Source organism: Symsagittifera roscoffensis, chromosome 8, assembly GCF_963678635.1.
Source record: "Symsagittifera roscoffensis chromosome 8, txSymRosc1.1, whole genome shotgun sequence".
In the NCBI taxonomy this organism is placed as follows: domain Eukaryota; kingdom Metazoa; phylum Xenacoelomorpha; order Acoela; family Convolutidae; genus Symsagittifera; species Symsagittifera roscoffensis.
This window is the reverse complement of record NC_087069.1, coordinates 51,859,513-51,882,617: the sequence shown is the minus strand read 5'-3', so window position 1 is coordinate 51,882,617 and position 23,105 is coordinate 51,859,513. Positions and strand designations below refer to the sequence as shown.

General features: G+C 34.3%; 1 protein-coding gene and 1 non-coding gene across 2 annotated transcripts; both read right to left on the bottom strand.

The window, feature by feature from the left end:
* Window positions 1–1,246: 1,246 nt before the first annotated feature.
* On the bottom strand, window positions 1,247–22,182 carry LOC134853693 (5-aminolevulinate synthase, erythroid-specific, mitochondrial-like). The gene is made up of 11 exons (XM_063869691.1): window positions 21,530–22,182; window positions 21,004–21,231; window positions 18,193–18,378; window positions 16,775–17,038; window positions 15,640–15,819; window positions 6,483–6,647; window positions 5,836–6,104; window positions 4,764–5,040; window positions 2,438–2,696; window positions 2,232–2,337; window positions 1,247–1,393 (listed from the first exon to the last, which is right to left on the bottom strand). The coding sequence occupies exons 1-11, from the start codon at window positions 21,660–21,662 to the stop codon at window positions 1,247–1,249; spliced, it is 2,214 nt and encodes a 737-aa protein (XP_063725761.1). The 5' UTR covers window positions 21,663–22,182.
* Window positions 13,241–13,323, bottom strand: Trnal-uaa (transfer RNA leucine (anticodon UAA)). The gene has a single exon. It is a non-coding gene; the product is annotated as a tRNA-Leu (tRNA).
* Window positions 22,183–23,105: the final 923 nt, after the last annotated feature.

The following is a 23,105-nucleotide window of genomic DNA, read 5'->3' as shown; positions in this document are numbered from 1 at the left end:
TGGTTTTGTAAATACTCTTAAATCATTTTTTCGTCAATTATCTCCACCTAACTTGACATAATAATCAGTAGATCAGTCTGATCAATCTACAAGATGTAGCAGAAAATTTTTATGATTTAGTTAATTGTGAGCAAAATACTCTAGGAATTTATACTCATGACTAAGATGTACATATACTCTGTTTTTGATTTTTGTATCACAGAGAAATAAAGTTGGTTTTTTTTTAAAATTTTTTGCAGATTTAAGTTGGCTTCAGATTTAGTTGGTTACGTATAACTAAACCCCAGAATTTCAACAAAATTTAAGATACACAAACGAGAGTGTTGATGGACGTCAAATGTCAATCAGGATCTGGAAAAAAGGAACTGCTCAAATAAAACAAACCAGTAAACGGAAAATTGCCGAAAAGACTTATTACAGCACTTATGCAGCTCAACAATTAAAGGCTCTCTAAAACCTAGAAAACTTTTTTTCGTTTTTGATGACTCGTATGAACAAAACTACAAAAACAAAGAGTTCGTAAAAGTTGCAACTGCAAGATGACATAAAGAGTTGAATACAAAATATGTCAAGCACAAATTATACCAGCTGAGTCGACGGTCTCGAACTTTTGATTTCAACACACATCATTGCCATATCAATTTGTTCAAATCAGCAGTTGATATTCAGCAATTTCAAGTTCTCGTAGATAAATCAATTCTTTTTAAAAAAATTTTACGTGAAAGGTATGGGCTAGCAAAAAAGTGGATATCTATTAATCAATCCAGCCCTCAAAACATCAGTTAGATTTTTTACTTCATTTTTTATTTGTTTCTTTTTGTACGAGTTTTCTGTGCTACTTGCACAGCAACCGACTATGATTTACCAATTATACTATTATATTATTTTTATATTATTATATTATTACCACTTGTTTTTTTTTCCAACCTAATTCACTAGTCTTTTCTAAGAAACGAACAAAAACAGAAGTTTTGGACAAAAATTTCTTGATATTTTATATTTTGGTCTTGATTTTTTTTGAGTTTGGTCTGATTTTTATGCTACTTATGCTCACTAACCGACTACGCTTGCTAGTATTGATTCCAGGCTTCATTCGGTTGACATTCAAACATAAATTCAGAAAACTATTTAAGTTTAAAAATCTTTCTAATTTTGCTCGTAGTTCAGTTCAGATGTTATTTAATCAATAACGTTAACTTATGAAAATCGCAACAATGTGCCTTCATTGTCCTTTTTTGACCGGCAATCAGCTCTGACTGAAAGTCAATGACAATTCCTCTGCCCTGTCACGACAGAAGTCACTTCCTTGAGCCGGGGACACCAAAACATTAAGCGGCACTCGATTCGCAACCCACGTTTCAAATAGAGCCCCCACCAATTGATCCATCATTTCCTACGTGTGAAACGGCGAGGGTGCAATCCGAATACGCTCAGTTACTTTCGGATACTTTCGGATACTTTTGTGCATGCTTCTGCGTTTCCAACCTAAAACAATTGCTACAACAGTTTTAATTTGGCCGGCAAAACTTGGTAACAACTTTGGTCTCCAGCAGAATTTGTTAATGACACCACTCAAACCATAAATGTAGTGAAAAAAAAACAACAGTCGAAAACGACTTTTTAAATTTTTTGCAAGTTTTTTTCCAAAATCTGTTTAATTTTGAATATTTTTATTTTAATTTAAATCAATATTGCAGTCACTAACTATGTGCGAGGTCATATTTTACTAACTTTTGATGGTGTAAATCAAATCCAACAAAAAATCACAAAAAGGCAAAAACAACTTCAAATCGCAAAAAATCAAGAACAAGACTGCTCGTAATAGGGCGGAGCCCTGGATGTTCCTTCCGCTTTTTCAGTTCTGTGTTGTAGTTCACTTTCAAAACCTTGCTGAATTTTTCAAAAATAATGAAACAATTTTCATATTTTTTGAGATTTTTTTTGTTAAACCATCCCCTACAGACGCTTTGTTAAGTACAAAACTAGATGAACCATAAAGTCAGTACAATTATTCCGCAGAAAAGCAGAGTTTTTCAATTGTTTTTGATCGTTTTGCCAAAATCGTTTTACGTCTGTAGGGGAATTTATATTTTTGTAATTTCTTTCTTGATATAAGCACTGAAATCTATTAAATTTTGAAAGAAAGACAACAACAAAAATGGACAAAATACAGTTCCACATATTTGTTATTTTATTATACAAAACAACAAAATATTAACGAAAAAACTTACATGAACAGGTATGATATGACTCGGCGCATCAATCACAGGCAGTCCAACTCGCAACAGCTTATTACGCATCAACAGAAACTCTTTCCACAGTAATTGAGTTATTTGCCTAAACCACAGACAGGCCCGAAATGTCGACCCTCGCGTTTCCAGCACGATGCTCTAACCGACTGAGCTTAATTTTTTTTCTCCGATATTTTTTCAATAACTTTAACGGTTCCTGGACAACTGGACTGCCCAATGTGACGTCTTCGGCAACTCTGTCCGCCACTTTTTTGTACCACACTAGGGCACCTTCGCAGCTTTGAGGCACTCCGATTCCTTTATCGGCTATGAACTGAAAATACTGGATGAGATCCTGGTCAAAGAGGGATGAGAAGAAGTTGGGATTCTCAAACTGGTCTTTAGGTCTCACTCGAATGATAACTGGACTGCTGTCGGGTCCCTTGTGGGCGCCAAAATGTGCGCCTCAATCTCCACGATTAAATAAAAAACGGTTTTTAAACACTTTAATTAATGAGTATTTTCTCGGCAAAATAACTCCGGAAATTTGAAAATATAACGATAACTTTAACAAGCTTTATCGTCGGTACCATCGGCCACACAAAACTGCATAACTCAAAGCAAGCTGCAAAAATGGCCAGTATTTGTCCTTGAGACAAATTGCTCTTTTTAAAGGTCAGCCTTAATCAAGGCTGAACCAAATTAGAGCGAGAAGACGGTTAAAATAGGGTTCGAACCTGGGTTCGAACCTGGTTACGGAGCATCCCATCAAGTTCGGGGCTCATTTGAGTGCTAGAAAGGAAATGGCCTAGGCGGGATTCGAACCGGTGCCGAACCCCCCGGGACGCACCATGTATACGCTTGGCTTTTGTCTCTACATGCATTTACATTTATATGCATTTATACTATTGTTTATATTTGCGCTGCAACAATGAACGTTCGTTCTATACCATGAAATTATATGACAAGCGTTGTTTATTTTGCAGTTTTTTCAAGTTTCGCTTTATGATTTTAGGTTATGCACTGAATGACCACAAATAAAAAACCAATAGGTTAGGCAGCAATATAGTTGCAGCCTAAAATAGGTACCGATAGACGCCAATTAATTTAATCTTTCAAGTTTTTTCAATATTATATTTGAGAAAAAATATATATGAGGCTTCCTTTTGAAAAACCGGTTGAAAGTCGTGGCCTATTTTTGCTGGCTGACTGCTATCATCTAGTGACAAAAGATAAAACTGCTGACAACACACAGACTACTCTTTTTTTTATTCTTCACTGAAGAAATTCTCGTGGACTTTTTTGAAGAACGTATTTTTTATTCATGAAACAGGTTTAGGGACTTTCCTCAGTTTTGCTTTTAGTCAGAAAAAAGGCTTCTCATACAGTATTCATAGATGGAAATGCAACAATTGTAGCAGAAAGTTTTAATGATTCAGTAGATTGTGAGTGAAAAATTTGGAAACATTGGATAGATGTTTGTATACTCACGCCTAAATACGATGTTTTTTAACAGAGAAACAATTGTAGTTTTAATGATTGTTCGCCTACTTAGGTTATCTTTAGATTTATTTGGATACGTATAATCATACCCCAGAATTTCAACAAAATTTAAGATGCACAAACGAGAGTGTTGATGGACTTCGAATGTCAATCAGGATCTGGAAAAAAGGAACTGCTCAAATAAAACCAATCAGTAAACGGAAAAATGCCGAAAAGACTTAATACAGCACTTATGCAGCTCCACACTTAGAAGCTCTCTACAACCTAGAAAACATTTTTTTTGTTTTTGATGACTCATATGAAGAAAACTACAAAAGCAAAGAGTTCGTAAAACTTTTAATTGCAAGATGACATAAAAAGTTTAATACAAAGTCAAGCACAAACAATACCAGCTGAGTCGATGGTCTCGAACTTTTGATAGCAGCACACATCATTGTTATATTAATTTGTTCAAATCACGGTGATATTCAATAACTTCAAGTTCTCGTAGTTAAATCGATTCTTTTAAAAAAATTTACGTGAAAGGTATGGGCTGGCAAAAAAAGTGGATATCTATTAATCAATCCAGCCCTCAAAACATCAGTTACATTTTTTTACTTAGTTTTTGATTTTGTTATTTTTGTACGAGTTTTCTGTGCTATTTGCACAGCAACCGATTTTTATTTACCCATTATACTTGTTGTTTTCCCACCTAATGCACTACTTCTTTCTAAGAAACGAACAAAAACAGAAAATTGGACAAAAAATTCTTGATATTTTATTTTTTGGTCTTCATGTTTGATTTTTTTTCAGAGTGTAGTCTGGATTTTCATGCTACTTATGCTCGGTAACCGACTACGCTTGCTAGTATGGATTCCAGGCTTCATTCGGTTGACATTCAAACATAAATTAAGAAAACTATTTAAGTATAAAATCTTCCCAATTTTGCACATAGTTCAGTTCAGATGTTATTTAATCAATAACGTTAGCATATGAAAATCGTAACAATATGCCTTCATTGTCTATTTTTGACAGGCAATCAGCTCTGACTGAAAGTCAATGACAATTCCTCTGCCCTATCACGACAGAAGTCACTTCCTTGCACCGGGGACACCAAAACATTAAGTGGCAGTCGATTCGCAACCCAAGATTCAAATAGAGCCCCCACCAATTCATCCATCATTTCCTCCGTGTGAAGCGGCGAGGGTGCAATCCGAAGTCGCTCTGTTCCCTTGGCTACAGTAGGGTAGTTGATAGCTTGGATGTATATACCGTGTCTGTCCAAAAGGTAATCGGATACTTTTGTGCAGGCTTCTGCGTTTCCAACCTAAAAATATTGGTACAAAAATTTCCATTTCGCCTGCAAAACATGGTAAAAACTTTGGTCTCTAGAAACTTTTTTTAATGACACCGCTCAATTCCTGAACAGAAAACATCGTTCAATAATAACTTTTTAACTTTTTTGCAAGCAAATTTCCAAAATCTAGTGTTTAATTTTGAATATTTTTATTTTAATTTCAATCAAAATTGCAGTTTTTATAACTTTGTGAGAGGTCATATTTAGAAACTTTTGATGGCCTTAATCAAATCCAACAAAAAAAACACAAAAAGGCAAAAACAGCTTCAAATTGCGAAAAATCAACAAGAAGACTGCTCGTATTAGCGCGGAGCTCTGGATGTTCCGACTGCTTTTTAAGTACTGTGTTATAGTTTGCTTTCAAAAACTTGCTGAAATTTTCAAATTTTGTTTTCCGTTTTTTTTTAAGATTTTTTCTAAACCATCCCCTACACGCTTTATTAAGTACAAAACTAGATGAAGCATACAGTCAGAACAATTATTCCGCAGAAAAGTAGAGTTTTTTAAATGTTTTTGATAGTTTTGCCAAAATAGACAGATCTGAATCTATTTTTTTTGTAATTTCTTTCATAACATCAGCACTGTGATCAAAAACTTCTTTATCTACAAATAGATGATATTTGTTAAAATTTTTATTTGTTTATTTGTTAAAATTGTTAACAAAGACTGCAATCTCACAAACTTTGAATGATTTATACCAAAATAGGGACAAAACAAAGTTCCAAAAAATTAGAAAACAACAAAAAATGCAACGAAAAAACTTACATGAATAGGTATGATATGACTAGGCGCATCAATCACGGGTAGTCCCGCTCGCAACAGCTTATTACGCAACAACTTCACATTCTCCTGCTGCCTATAACGCAACACCTGTCCCTCCTCCCCTTTCAGTATTCGGATGGCAGCGATTGTCCCGTAGAGCACTGAGGGGGGAAGAGACGTTGTGAAGATGAAGCCGGAACCGTAGCTTCGGATGACGTCGATTAGAGTCTTGTTAGCCGCGATGTAGCCTCCGATGTTTCCAAAAGCCTTGCCTGGACAAACATCAATTGTTATGTTTTCTAATTTATTTTTATTGAATATTTGTGCTAAAATAACCAATTTTAGAAAAAGAAGGAAAGTGGACTATCATCACTTAGTCCACTTTCTTTTTAGTTAATTACTTTTTTTAATTTTAAGTAGTTAATTACTTTTTTGCAATAATCTTCAATTATATTGGATTATTTTTGACAACTATTTTTTTTGTTTTTTTTTTACTGTTAACTTTATTGATACCCTCTAGCCTAGAAACAAGTACATCTCCTATACACGGTGGTTTTTTCATTTTGATTTTTTTTTGGGAGGGGGCTTTAATGGGAAAAGATCATTAAAGCGTTGTACTAAAACTTCCCAAAAATAAGGTATTCCTTTACCCAGAGTTCCGGATACGACGTCAATCTTGTGGAGCGCCCCGTCCCTCTCCCCAATCCCCGCCCCTCTTTCTCCGTACAGACCCACTGCATGCACCTCATCCACAAAAGTCAGGGCTCCGTACTTGTGAGCTACGTCACACATCTCATGCAGGTCACAGATACTTCCTGAAACAGGAAAATTTTAGGGCATTTCGCTGGACAGCTATGTGGTCTATATTTTTGGTATTATTAAAAAAGATGGGATTTTTGGGGTATTTTAGCATATCAGTACGAGGCCAAACTGTGCGTTTTGTGAATTTTAAGCAGATTCCGCAGCAGGCCAAAATCTGATTTCTCGCGGAATCCGCAACATTGCTACTTTTCTTTGATCTTCTTTGCTGCTTTGGTTTCCCCAAACAAAAGGCTAAAGTTTCATACCGCTCAAAAATGCTTCAACAAGATGCAAATTTGAGGAATCCGCAACAGTATTTGCGGATTCCGGAACAGTTTGTGGAATCCACAAACAAACAATAATCTATCTATGTGTAGTAAAATTGAAGTTTTGTGGAACCCGCAAATTGTAAGCGGAGACCGCAACTGAAAACGGAATCCGCAAACTGTAAGCGGAATCCGCAAACTGTAAGCGGAATCCGCAAAGTAATCATAATAATCATAATAATCATAATAATCATAAAATTAATGTGGTTCTATGTAGTAGCGGTAGTCATGTGCGACCTTGGAATCTCTGCTTGCTATCCTTTCAGTTATCAAGTCAGGCTCAAGCTCAATAAATGGAGGCTCGCTTTTACAAGGACAGACAGGCTTACGCATTTAAACAGAGTAAACACTCTGGCTTCTAACTGCAATTGCAAAAATTATCACAAACTACTTGTACACGCGATCTACTCATTATATACATTTAAAAAAAACTGAAATCAACGGTTGCGACTAGATCTTTTGATTTTAATCAATTCAAACACTTCAATCCATCTTATTTATTAAATGAAAGTCAGAAGACACTATGAATACAATATTTTAATGTTCTTACCGTCGAGCTCAACAATAAAAAAAATGGCCAGGACGTTTTGGACATTTTCGGGAAAAAATGGCAAGGATATTCTGGACATTTTTTTTCTGTTTGATTTCCTGATCGTTTTTATCTCTACGGCGAGCGAACGAAAAACAAACTTCTCTCTTTTGTCATATGATAAACAAAATTTAGCTTGGGAGCATCAAAATTTTTTGATCAAAATGTTCGAATGAATTAGAGAAATTGAACTTAGGTTTGAGCTGCTTCCTCCAAAGATTGCTTCAACAACTTTCGAGTTTCTTCGCTTGAGATCTTGCTTTAACAACATACACGTTTGAGCAAAACTTCATGCTAAGTTATATTAATTATTGTTAGTTTTTGGAGTCGTGTACTTGTTCAAAGTTGATATGGTTTCTCTGGTGTAACTTCGATATAGAATGTGAGTTTTTTAACTGTGTTTTGGCTAAGGTAAAATCTAATTTCTTCAGTTACGACTTCTTTAGTTTTATTTGCTGAAAAACAAAATTGTTGAGCAAACGATGACCCGATTTTATTGATAATTTTTTATATAACCCTTATCGAACAATGTTACTGCTTTGCTATATAAAACTTGCAATTTTATAAAGCCACATTTTTTCTTGCTAAATTTTTCGGCGTATCATTCACTTTGGAAAAAACTCTTAAGAAAAAGTGTTGATGGTTTTCGTTTCACAGAACCTGGCATCCTATAAATGGGTAAACGGAACTGAAAAGTATGATTCAAATCGAACCAGTTTTGCTTTTTAAACACTGACCCAGGCTAAAACACAAACTTGGGCGTTCATTTTTTGTTCCAAAATGAGGCATTTTAGTTTTCGTTAGTAAAATTTACTAAACAATGAAAATCTTTTAAACTTAAATAGCATGTTGGGGACGATTATCAAAATAATGAAAACTTTTTTTGTGCGCTCTCGACGTTTTTGTGCGCTCTCGATTGCCAGTCAGAAAAAGTTCTGCTTTGACAACAACTTCTATTCACATTTTTGTGCGCTCTCTTATAAAAACTTTTTTGTGCTCCCTCGATGAAAAATTTTTTAATTAATCATTTTGTTTAAAATTGAACGCTATGACCTTGACATTAAAGGCAGTCGCAACAATCAGGGCGTTGTCCTGATAGAAGCATTCTTGTTTGTCTTTATCTTATAATTGGGGTAATCTTATAATTAGATAATCTGATAATTAAATTGCTTTGATATAACAATGAGTTATACCATGAACTTACCATATGGCTGTTGGTCAATGGCTTTTTTGTGGCCTTAAGTACCTTTTGGATTAAACTCTCGTACTGCAATGTCGTGAGACATTCACTTTGAACTGTTCATTATTGGGTTGTTTTCGATTCAAGAGTCCATTCGTTTTGAGGTTTGCAGCTTGTTTTTACGGAGTTGTTAAGAACACGATTGTTCTCAAACTTAGAAGAAATAGTCAATACTTTTTCAATCGGCTTCGATGCAATAGATTCTACTTTCATTGCAGTTTAAGGCAGAGACTACAATTTCATCAAGGATAGCCGAATACTGGGCAAGTAACAAAGAACATTCCAAACAAAATTATTTTTTCAAAATAGTGTCGTTTTTTTGGCTTGATGTTATAAAGGAATCTGAGCAAAAAAAGTAGAGCTTAGGAATTTTTGTCAGCTATTCTAAAATATGTAAACTGGAAAACAATTTATGAAAACAAGAAATTAGACAAAAAATTAACAATTTCAAACCTGTTTTTCTCAACACTGGGAAAATTTTTTTGAAATTTTTTATTGTCGTTCGAATAACCACTTAAAAGACTTAAATATATCACACAACTCAGGGCGATGTTTATTTGTGGTAGCTGGTTTTGCCTGGGAAAACAAAAAAAGGAAAAAAAGAAAAAAAAACAGAAAAGAACCGGTTTTCCACCATAATGACAAATTTTAAAACAATTCATGAAAAATTTTTAGCAATCAGAAAGACTCCTAAAACTATGCACGTGCCTCAAAATTTAGACAAGACAGTTTCTTTTGCAATTTCGGGTACTGTTGATAAAATTTTCTTATTTCAGGTGAAATTTTTTGTGATGAGATCATATCTACAAGGGTAAGTTATCTCAGGGAAAACAGATATCATAGTTTCTGTCTTTAAATTTTCTAACAGTTCTCAAAAAGCAATCAAAATTGAAAATTTTTTGTTCGAGTTTAAGATTCGAATTTAAGATAACTTTAGTGAACTTTAAAGCAACCAAAATTAATAAGCTGTATGAACAAACTTTTCTACTTATAATAGTCAAGTTTGTCAAAAAATTGAGCCTTAAAAAATTTAATAAAATCAATTTGCATTAATATGAAACTAGAAAACTCAAATGAACCGGGTTAACATCAAAAATTCAAAATTTCTATCATACCCGTCCATGCACCAAAAAAGCTATAGCAACAGTTCAAAGTTTCAAGTAAACGGTCTTGCAATTTCTAAATTTGGTCCAAAAAGTTCTCATCTGATTCTGCAGGCAATTAAACCTAACTGGCAGACGGATTTCTGTAAAAATTATTTAAAATTTTTCCACTATGAAAAGGCGTCTATGGAGATTCCCGTGGAGGTTTATTTTCCCAGAAATAATCCATAGTATAAATCGATGCAAACAAAATAAAAAAAAATTTGAGCAAGCTCACTACGCGACAAAAATTTAAAAACTTTTAAAAAATGTTTTCCAATAACTTAAAGTTTTCAGCTGTTGAAATTTTGATATATTTCAGAACGCAATTCAACTTGACATGACATCGTTTTTTTTTCAAATCAAGCTCATCAAGCAATCTTTGAAGAATTTCAAATAATTTCAACGCATGATCGGTTTGCAACACTATGAGTCTTTTAAGCAACCTTATACAACAAAAAGTTTTGAGTAATCCCAAGTTAGTTGAAGACAAGAACTTGTTCGCGGAAAACCTAATAATTCGAAGCAACTTAGGTAATCAAATGATGAAGTTCTCAACTATTTCAATGTTGCTGGCAAGACGTTCCCAACTAATTAAAACTGAATGATGAAATTCCCGACTATTTAAACTTATTGTGTAACAAAAATTGGTTAGAATAGATTAGGATTTCTCTTAATCAAAGCTCAGTAAGTTATTTCAAAGATTTCCCGGCTTGAATCGACTTGCAAAAACCAAGCTCTTTCAGCGAGGATACCTTGAAATATTTCAAGTTATTGAAGCAAAAAATTGACCCGCAAAATTTTCGTTTTTGAGCAACCTCAAACTTGGCGAAACTAAATTTTTGGTTTTTCAATCAACCTCATCAATTGATAATGTCTGCTTTTTTTCTAACTCGAATCGATTTAAGGAGCTTTAAAAAGTTAAGTTTATTCATAGAGCTATAAAATTTTAATTTTTATATTCAATTGCATGGAGTTAGAAACAATTCGCAAACAATTCGCATTTTGAGCAAGTCTCATCAAGCAAAGAAATATTGAAATGAATCAAGTTATTTAAAAGCTCAAAATGGCTTGCGAAAAACTATTGGCTCTTTTTCCTTACCCTCACCTGCGAACTTTAAGAAGTAATTTTTCTGTTCACTTTGTCTGAGAATTACAACAATTGGCTTGTGAACTAATAAGGTTATTACAAGAGTATTCGGTCTACATATTTAACGTTGTAAAACCCCTAGTTACACTATAAAACTAATGCTTATGTGGTGAAAAAGTAAAAAGATTTAGTTGCTTCTTGCAGGCAAACACATCAAGCGATCAAACTTCGAATCATTTCAAGTTCTTTCAAAACATCGATTGGTTCTTCCGCATTCAATTTTTGGGCAAACTTATCCAGCAAAAAATTTTGAAATAAATCAAAAATCTTTCAAATGTTTTGCATAGAAATGTTTTTCTAAGCAAACCATGAACTTTGAAATCAACCGTGACGAATCTAGTTATCTCACAGCAAGAAGTGATTTGTAAAACTTAGTTTTTTAAGTGACCACATTAAGCAATGAAACTTTTTTTATAAATTTTTATTAAGAACGTCTAATGGTTTGATAACAATTAACGTTTTCAAGAAAGTTTCCAAGAAAAAAAGCTTCCAAACTCAAGTACAGTGTTGATGTATTATTCAAACAAAAATCTACGCTTAGGCTTTTTAACGACAAAAACAGAAAAACTCTGCTCTTACTAAGCTCGATTCAGATATGAAAACGCTCAAGAAATGCTGCAAATAAAAAAGAGTAGGTAGTTTATAGACTCAAAACTCAACCAAGTGGCTCCTATCTTACACGATGACTTAAAAAAGTGCCTAAAAACTCGTGGAAAGAGTGGTTTTTTAAACGTTGCGTTCCAACCATTTCAAGGATTGGGCATAACGCTGAAATGTTTTCACTCAATTGATGTGAACAAGGGATCTGAGGGATGATGAAAAAACCAAACAGTTTCGTGCTAAAATGGATATTGTATGATAAGCATTTTTTCTCACTACGTACTTCTGATCCTAATCTTTTTTAATAACTTGACTTTGGACCTTAAAACTGTAGAAAAGCAGTAAAATTTATTAATTTTAGAAAGTTTCGGTAGCATCGATAACTGATTTTGTTTTTCAAAAAGTTGTTTATCATACAGTTTTCAATTCACCGATATTTTCACCGAGGTTTATTATGCTTTTCTGAATGAATGAAACTGTATGGTAAAATATTTTTTATATGAAATTTGTATGAATTGATGTTTTGTCAACCCGGGAGCATTTAAATCTACATTTCAAAAATCTACCTTTTAACCCAGAAGGAGTATTGTCCAATTTGATCTTAACTCTTGTTCTTGAGGGACTAAATGTCAGCCATAGAAGTCTAAATCTCAGGTTTAATACCTATCAAGCCTTTCACATATTTGGGCTGATTGTTTTTTTTCTTGTCGTTCATTGGTGAGCTCCCATTTTGTCACAGGTTGCTTAATGTTTGTAAAGAAATGAAAAACCAACAATGCATTTAGTTGAAAAATAGAAAAACCATTAACGAGCATTCAAAACTCTAGATTCAACCAAATTGCTTTTTACCATAAAAACATTGGTTCAAACATTTGGTAATGAAAGCTACATCTGACAACATCTGACGTTTTCTTTTTTTAAGATTTGACGTCATTTTATATGCTACCACTAGATAAGATATGCTACTGCTGGGATTAGAACTATGTTCACTAAAAGTTAAACTACAGTGCCTTAACCACTCGGCCATCTGCCCTCGTAGCTTGAAGATTTGACGTCATTTTATATGATACCACTAGATAAGATATGCTACTGCTTGGATTAGAACTATGTTCACTAAAAGTTAAACTACAGTACTTAACCACTCGACAATCCGACCATAGAAGCTTGAAGATTTGACGTCATTTTATATGCTACTACTAGATAAGATATGCTACTGCTGGAGTTAGAACTATGTTTGATAAAAGTTAAACTACAGTGCCTTAACCACTCGATCATCGGTCATCGTAGCTTGAAGAGCGCACACAGCCGATGCGATACTTTTCATGCTTTTAAAGTGTCTGGTAGTTTGTTCTTTTCTTGAAGTTTGGACCTCCTGTTTTGTCAAAAAAAAGCTTAAGTCGTGTAAAGAAATTATAAATTCACTATGTATTGAGTTGGAACCATACAGAAAGCGTTTTAACGAGCATTCGAATTTAAACATGCAAGAAAACTCAGCTGGCAACTTCTGACGTTTACATTATTTTTAGACTTCATGACTTCTTTGCAGTAGTAGATAAATTCTGCTACCACTGGGGTTCGAACCCAGGTGGACTATTGTCCATTGGATCTTAAGTCCAACGCCTTAACCACTCGGCCATAGTAGCTTAAGTCTTACATATAGCCCACTACGACCATATTCGTCTTTTCATCGTCTTTCATATTAGTTTCATCGTCTTTCAAACTTAAATGTTCAAGAATGTGGCTTATAAACATTCAAAAACAGACCAGCTACCAGCTATTTCTGATCAAACTCTAAGCAGCTAACAAAGCTTCTTGATAATGAAAAGAAAATCTGGCAATTTCTGACGATTTAATTTTTTTAGATTTGATGTTTCCTCTGTGTATTACGACTAGATTAATTATTTTACCACCGTGATTTGAACCCAGGTAGACTATTTTCCATTGGATCTTAAGTCCAACGCCTTAACCACTCGGCCGAACGACTGAAATCATAAGCATCTGTTATAGCAATAATTTAACCTATTTTCGATTTTGGTTTAACTTTTGGAACCTTAAATCACCAGTTTTCTTCCCGAAATGAAAATATAATGCACCATTTAATAAATGAACGCAACGCTCACAAAAATCGACCATATTTTCGAATAAAACAATCTGATCAAATACATTTTTTTACTTGGAGCCTTTTTTTCTGAAAACCATCACGCCACACGCCATATTAAATACAAAGTGATAGATTTTGCTCCTACTAACAAATCAATTATGGCAAACAACCTTCCTTAAACTAATCTGGATCAGTTTCTAAGATGGATTAAATCTCCGCTTACGCGTTAATAGCGCGAAATGTATCAGCGCGCTAATTGTCCCAAAATGGCCAAAATCGCAGTCTCTAAGCCCATATAACTTTACAAAAAAAATCACAGATGAAATATGTTTTCAAATTAAAGCTCAGGACAAGAATAATTTTTGAATTATATCAAAAAATCCATCAAAAATGGCTATTTAAAAAGCCGAAATTTGTCTGAAGAAAAAAAAACCACCCCGAGCACAAATTTTCCGTAACTTTTGTTACGAAAGTCGGAAAAACAACAAAAGCAAAAGCTTTGTGGCTAGTTTCAAGATATTCGTATAACCTCAAAACTTTGTTTTCCAATCAAAAACGTTATCACAATTTAAATATTTTTATTCAGCATGATGTATATGAAACAGCGGTTAATTCGAATATTGCAACCATTGTCAAGTTTTAAATATTCAGTTTTAAATTGTTTATTCGATAAGTTTCAGGAGCAATTTATTGAACAAAAATCTTGCTTGATCTAAATTCAAAAAAGAATCTAAATTATTTTTCGGGATTTTACTTTGAGATTATTACAATGGAGAGTACTTCTTAACGCGCCCTTGAGAAACTACAAAATCAATAATTGCGGATGAGCAGACAAGGAGGGCTATTCGGAAAATTGCTCAGGGTACTGTCAAAAAAAGGAACAAACGAGTGGTTGCTGGAACAAAAGAAGTACATCAGTGACTCTGTGAACGTTAGTTATCCCCTTTTGATGTCAGTGACGAGAAATATTTGTTCCAGGAAAGAAACAATTTCAATGTTACGTTAATTTTGCTGTTTGAATAAAACAGACTTATCGTATATTACTTTTTGAATAAAAAAGATACTTATCGTATATTATCTAACTAGTGTCCACTGCAATTTATGTCTAGTGTCCTCCAATGTCCTCTAGAAGGACAATTTGCATTTTTAGCAAACGAATGATTAATTTCAATTGAATTTAATATGAAATTAGTGGCCAAACCGAGAAAACTAAGCTTAAGCACGAATGCAATTTTTAAGATACAAAAACGCCTTTTAATTAAGAAAATTTTGAACCTACCTAAATAAGTGTCTTCGCTATCAGCGGAATAAAAAAAATTTTTAGCAGAATTTACATTTTATAATTTATCACTCTAAAAAAATCAGCATTGCTTCTTGTGATATATATATATATATATTCCTCATCAATTAGCAAAGTAGTTCCAGCGTAATTTTTGATTAATTGGAAAAAAGCCAAAATGTCCCATTTTTGAGGAAAATTTTGGTTGAGAATTTCGGAGAAAAAATTACACCATATTAATTCTGATGAAATTCTATGCAAATTTTCATTTTTTGTCTAATCTTAACTCAATTTGAGAAAAACGTGTTTAAAAGTTCAAGATTTGTTCGTTTCGTTCCGATAATTTAAATCAGCACTGCAGAGCAAAAAGTTTAAACAGACAGAAATAATTAAAAAGAACAATCTCGTGCCAATTTTGAGCAACTTTTCCCTGCAGAATTGAGTTAATAGCTGACGTTGAGTCATTTTTTTTCGTCTGAAAAGTTAGCTTTTTCACGCAAAATTGTCTGAAACAGGTCATTTGCTCTTTTTTATTAATTCTGTCTGTTCCAACTTTTTCCATAAACTCTATGAACTCACCATCCATAGAATGAACTGATTCGAAGGCCACGAGTTTGGGAGTGGATGGGTCTGCCTTAACCAGAAGCTGCTCCAGATGTTGGGGGTCATTGTGGTTGAATATGTATCTGGGCGCTCTGCTGTTGCGGATACCTTGGATCATAGATGCGTGGTTTCCCTCGTCCGAAAAGATTTCACAACCTAAAAGAATTTATTTATATTGAGTTTTGTATGCGGACTATTGTCAAGCAATTATAAAGGCATCAAGAGTTAATATCATTTATTCGCGAGCGAAAGGTTCAAAAACAAGCTGTTCTACTCTTTAAAATTAGCTGTTGTTGTGCATCTAGTCAAGAATTACATGTAAACTTTTTGCGGATCCCCTCGTTAAAACAAGGGCAATTGTGCCAATTTTATATCAGAAAAATTGGCGCCAATAACAAAATTGCGGCGGTTTTCTTTTGAAACATTTCTTGTTGTTCCGACTTTCGATACGAAAGTAACGGAATGTTTGTGCTCGGGGTGGGTTTTTTTTTCTTCTGACAAATTTCGACTTTTTAACTAGCCATTTTTGACGAAACTTTTTTATATCACTCGAAAGGTATTGTTGTCTTGAGCTTAAATTTGAAAAGATATTTCACCTGTGACCATTTTTCGAAAAGTTATGGTGGTTTAAAGATTGCAATTTTGGCCAATTTGGGAAAATTAACGCGCGATACATTTCGCGCAACAAACGCGTAAGCGGAGACTTAATCCGTCTTAGGGATTGTTCCAAGTTGGTGGTTGAAAGAAGCTTATTTGTCATAATTGTTTTGTTACCATGAGCAAAATCCATCCTTTTGTACTTTATATGGCGTGTGGGGGGATAATATTCATAAAAAATTTCAAGTTTCAGAAAAAAAAATTCATTTTAATTAATTACATTTATTTTTTTTTGTTTTTACTGCTCCATAAACCTCAAAAGGCAGTCGGAACATTCAGGGCTTCGCCCTGATACGAGCAGTCTTGTTTGAGTTTTGGAGTAGCACTTCAAATAGAGATAATCATTAGTTGAAGTGACGGATTACGTAACAATGAAAACAAAGCGTGAAGACAATAGTGAGTTTTAACACTTTAAAACTCTGCGGCTCAGCCATTTTAATTGACTTAATTTTACCAGGCAGCAACTTCGGAAGTGTCGTCAAAGTCGTGTCATTCGCAACATAACACGAAGTGAAGACCAAAGCGGCTTCTTTCTGATGCAAATCGGCAAGTTCGGTTTCCAACATATTATGATACGGAGTGGTTCCCGAAATATTCCTCGTGCCTCCCGCGCCTGATCCGTGCCGACGAATCGCAGTAGTTGCCGCCTCGATAACTTCCGGGTGAGAAGTTATTCCTAAGTAGTCGTTGCTACACCACACCGTTATGTCTCGAGTCTCTGGAATTCAAAAAAATGCAAAATATGGTACAGTCAAAACTATTTAAAACAAAAAACTGCAAATTTTGATCAATTTATTCATTCAAAATTAATTTTTTGGGCAACCTTGGCACTGATAAGTTAGCATTTACATGCAAAGAAACTTGAAATAGGTATTTGCTTTTTGTTAGTTGACCTTGATAATTAATTTTTGTCTGAAAATTTAGCATAGGTTGATTGCTCTTTTTAACTTAATTTGTCTGTTCATTTTTTGCAATTCTCTACAGGGGCGGATTTAGGGGGGGGGGCGATGGGGGAGGCGGACGCCTTCCCCCCCCCCCCCCCCCCCCTCAGGGATTCGACCCCCTGTCGACCCAAAGGCCCCCCCCCCTTTGATAGTTTTTCAGAAATCCATTTTTGGCGGACTGACCCTAAAATTTTTCTAAAAACGCCTTCGGCGCCAATATATACTAACTTTGAAGGGGAGCGCGCGCCAAAAAAACGCGATTTTTCTGTCAAAATTTTTCAAAAAGTGACCAAAAAAAAAGCTTTTTTCACTGTTTTTTTTTCAAAAATTTGCCTGCGGCGCTGAAAATTTTGCCAGAATAGGTGCAAAACAGTGCTTTGGGAGAGCTCGAAAAATAAATTTGGTCGACCTAAAAAAAAGGTTGTCAAAATTTTCGAATTTTTTTTTGAAAATCCGCACCCCCTCGAGAAAATCCTAGATCCGCCCCTGATTCTCTATATATAATTAGTAGCAAAAAGTTCGGACAGACAAAATAAATAAAAAGAGCAAATGACCTTTTTCAGACAATTTTTGCATGCAAAAACTAATTTTTCAGACAGAAAGTATGTCTCAGTGTCACCTAAAAATTCAATTTTGCATGGAAAAATTGCTCAAAATTGGCAGATTGCTCTTTTTAAATATTTCTGTCTGTCCGAACTTTTTGCAACTCTCTATAATAGGTAGCAAAAAGTTGGAACAGACACAAATAATTAAAAAGAGTAATCTGCCAATTTCGAGCTACTTTTGCAAGCAAACTCTGGTTTTTAGTGACCTTAAGTCATAATTTCTGTCTGAAAAATTAGCATTTGCATACAAAAGTTATCAGAGATAGGTCGATTTCTCTTTTTAATTTACTTTGTCAGTTAATTTTTTTGCAATTTATCTATACCGTCTTTGAATTCGTCGTTCTGAGAATCCATCGAGTTCCATACTGGTTTGTTTTTCTCATGTTCGAATGCAATAGGATGGCTTCCAGCTTGTCGCTCAACAGATTTGAACAACCTGTACGAATGTTCTGTCTTTTTAGCCTCGATATGGTCCTGCATGACTTGTTCGTAGTCGATATTCCCAAATTCTAAAATAGAAATTTTAGTTGATGCCAAATATTTGCCAAATTTAGCTCATTTGTGCTATTTAGTTTTTCATACACTGAAGCACTTTGGGTTAATTTTTGTTTCAACACGGCTTTCATGTGAAAATGTTACTGTTAATCTGAAATCCGATAACAAATTCAGCAGTTTTTGGTTAATTAGCGCATGACTCGCAGATACAGTGCTTAAACAGATTATCCAACATGAAAAAGCTGCCTTAAAATGTAACCGAAAACAAAACAAGATAATTACTGCAGCCGTAAATTGGGACCATCCAACAAGATTTTCTACTTCATCAATTTAGCAATTTATAAAGTCAGTTATTAGATTAATTTTTTGCTTAACAGACCAAAACTCCCAAACCTACAGAGTATCAGATGTTAGCAGTTTCACTCGAAACTAATTTCCTTAAAGTTCTTAACTTCTAAATTTCAAGTTCAATCATTTTTTTCTGAAAGTTTTCTGAAGTTTGCTAAAGTTTCGAAAAAATCATAGAAATTGCCATGTTTTCAAAAATATCATCTCAAGTAGTCAACATAGAAACCTTTTTTGCTTTTATGGATTGCTTTTAAATCTAAAAACATCATATTTTGGCTGTAAAAAAGTTTTTAGCAGCCAAACTTGGCGGAGGACATATTTGCAATTCTCATAGAGAGTATTCTGACATCAACCCGCTCTATAACCCAAAAATTCAAATCCATCTCCAAAAAATTATTTTGATCTTTAATTCTGCTCAAAAAACTTTTAAAATTTCCTCTCGGAAAAAAGACTGGAGTAGTCGAAATGAGGTGTCATATCTGTAAGCCTTGGTAATTTTTCGAAATACTTCCAACTAAAGGTTTGAGAACTTTAGTTTTGACAAATATGTTATATATGTTATATGCTCTTAACAAATTTTTTCTCATCTCGCGGAAAATGAGAACAAAGATGGAGCACTCAAATTTGGCGGCCAATTTTTTCAGTTCCGGGTTGTACACAAAAATAACCTAACTTAGTTTTGAGAATTAATTTTTTGAGTTTTTCTTAAAAACTTAAGTGTTTTGAAACAAAAAGTGTGATTAAACAACAAAATTCGTCATATCCCGGGAACAAAAAATTACTGAACAGTCATTTTCTCAGACCGTATTTGCCACCCCCGGAAGTTATCTGTCAGCTTACCCCAACAGCCTCGCAAATTTTGAGATTTTAATTTTTTTTCTAAATCTAAAATTTTCAAAAAACTTCCAAAATTAAAACAAAAACCGTTGTAACTTGTAAATTTAAACTATTTGAGCAAATCAAAATTTGAAGCCAGCTTTTCATGCCTCTCTCTATTGACAGCGATTCACTACAAAAATTGCTATTTTCGTTTTTTGAAAGCCTAAAAAACACTTTGAATATAGTGAAACTGTAGTGCTAATACGTTCTTCTTTATGATTAAAACAGTTGATGACCATGCATTCAATTGTGCGTAGAATGAAAAGGCGTACTTAAACGTTAGAATAAAAAATTTCAATCAAAAACATAATTGTGATCCAAGTAAATTCAATTAAGTTAAATGTTTTAGCCTGATTTTTGCTTGGCGCGGTGCAAAATTTTGCATCACATTTTTGCTTTTATCAAATGAGTATTGCAGAAACTTTGTAAAAGCAACTGAATGAAAGGCTTACTCGACTTCTGAACCTACATCTACTCAAAATGCAACACAATTACACCCCAATTTCTTAAAATCAGTCCCCTGCCGACCCAAAGGGTCCCCCCTTTGTACTATTTCGAGATATCCATTTTTGGCTGACGGACCTTAAAATTTTTTCTTCATAAATTTAGTTTGAGGGGCTAGTGCGCGCCGATAAAATGCAATTTCAAAGTTCTCTAAAAACGCTTTTTTGGCCTGTTTTTTCAAGAATTTGGGCAAAATAGTGTCTTTATAGTATTGTGGGAGAGCTCAAAAAATCAGTTTGGTTGACCTACAAAAAAAAATCAGCCCCTTCTTTGAGGAAATTCTAGATTCGGCCCTGAATATAAAGCATTTTTAATTGATTATGATCAATTTTTATAGACACTGACAAAGAAATTCGAATGTAATCGACTTTTATCCAATGAACTCCTGTGCGGTTAAATAAACAATGATCAATGAGTCCATATTTTTAAAAGTAGATTTCAAGGTCGGCCTCGACTTCGTCACCTCAACCGATCGCAACCTTATTTTTTTTGTTGAACAACAGCTTTAGAAAAAAATCAACCGCAATCTTAATTTGTCCATTTCAAAGATGTCAAGTTCGAGGTCAAATGCGGTCATGATCGGAAAGTTTGCAATGTCATCAACCTCGCTCGTCAGGGAACGCTAGCTAAATTTCAAAAAAAAATTTCTCAATTTTCAAAATACTTTTCAAAAAAAGATCTCTTAATCGCAAAAAATAAATACGAGCCTAATTTGAAGAACCATTTTATATTCAAAATTGTTTTGGGTCACAATGCACAAATAGAACATATTAAAGAGAGAATAATTGGCTGATTGTTTACAATGAAAATTTTTCTTTAATTTTAGCGGTTTGGCAGCTTCTTTGAAATTACCGCGTCACTCGGAAATAACTTTTTTTTCATACTGCCTAAATTTGTGTTTCACTTACTCGGTAGTTTGCTATTCTGTCGTCGCAGTTCAGAACACACTTTCATCACCACTGGGAACTTGTACTCATAACCCAATTGTGACTTGCCACTTTTGGGCCACTCTGTCTGTTTGTCGGCACTGCCGAGTTTGATTCCGTATTTTTTGTGTAGTTTCGTCTGTTGATCAGAATTTAACTGTTTTGATTTTGGCCCGGTGTTGATTTTTTTCTGACTGGTAGCCTCTGAGTCTAAATAAAAGCACTTTTGCAGAAATATAAATAGCTACTCGGCTTAATTTAAGCAGTCGATGAAAGGCCATGCCGAAAAAATTATCAATAAGCTTTTTTCCAATGATAATGTGTAATTAAGGATGTCCCAGTTTCAGTAACTCATTTCAAAATGCCTCTTCCTTATGAATAGTTGACAAAATTCAGAATGAAAAATGGAACAAAATAGTATTTTAAATCTTTTCTCTAGTTAGGCTGAACACATTGAAAGCTCTGAAGCTCTCTTGTCAAGTAGCTAACGGGTACTGACTATACTGACCTGGGTTAGGACGCATGAACTTTGACATGACCGGACAAACTTCTGCATATTTGGGCAGATAGCCATTCATCTTCCGTACATAATTGGTAGGTAATTTTGACACAAATGGGCAATTTTTAATCAACTTTTCCATTTTCTTTACTCTTTATGAAGTTGTTCAAAACTGGATCACTCAAAAATTTGCCGCAGTTTTTGCAAATTCAATGTCAACACAGTGTCAATACGAGCTTCCGCTTGTTTAAGTAGATAGTCCTTTACCTTACAAAACGTAATTATCACGTAATCTTGATACAAGAAATGGGCAACTTTTAGTAAGCTGTTCTATTTTTGGTAATCTGTATGTCCTCTCCTTTTGTTTTTGGTACTCTGTGGAAATTATGTCGCAATTCAAACTAGACTGTTAATTTAGTGATTGCGTAACTTTTGATTAACTGTCCCATTTTTACTAACCTGTGTGACGTTATATTATATTATATTTGATTCTGTTCAAAATTGGGGCTTAAAAAATAGACGATCAGAAAATAATAAGGCCCCTAAGTCCCGGGGAATTTAGATGAATTTTTGCGACGATTCTTTGGTTTTTTACAGTAGTCTAATTTGCTTGTCGTCTAATTTCCAAGGGCCCTACAAAATTATGTCGCCATAGTGTCGCGATTTATTATAACGCAACGTCAACACGAACATTTTGCATATCAAGGCAAATATCTCGTTCGAAGCCACTCAATCCATAATTCAATGAATGTAATTAGCAAGGAGGATTCAACTTATTGCTTGTCAAAAAACTGCTGACCATTGAGGTAACGAAAGCCCATCGAAGAATATTTTGACGAACAGTTTTAAAATGTTGCCCAGCTGTTGTTCTGGTCAATTAAGAATGATTTTTGTAGCGGAAATTTTTGGAGTGTTTTCAAATTCTATATAATCCCTCCAGCTTACTAGCAAAAACTTATAACGCCAGTCTATAATTTTTTGATTAGATTTGAAACCAGGAGTAGATTTAGGGGGGAATTTGATCCATTCACGAACCAAAGGGTCAACCTTTGATTTTATTTATAACATCTAATTTCAGCCACATGGGGACACTTTTTTGAACATTTTTTGAAAATCAGTCCACTCTCGAGAAAATCCAGGGAAATTGAAAAACCTTGAAACCAGAAATCGGAAAACAGCAATGTTTAGATGTGAAATCAGCAATTTTGAAGAAAGTTGGAAAATCATGATTGAGAAAAAACTGAATCTAACAGTCCGGCGTTAGCAGCCACAAGGCAGAACAGCAGCTAGCTCTCCAAACAAAATTGATTATTCAATTCGGTGTCCGGCAAATAAGACGACATAACATTAAGACGGCAACCGTTTTGATGGGACTTTAAGACGACAACACACGCAACTCTCCACAATGTTTTTCTGAGAAATAGATTTATCACAGTTCAATTTACATGTTTAACGCTCATTTTTCGTCAAAATGTCTTGTCCCTTTTTTGAGAAGTTGTGACGCTTCTTGCTGTAGAAATGCTGAACAGTTCCTCATGATTTCAGACTTGTCTGGTCTAACAACGTTAAAAAAGTCTCCAAGTTT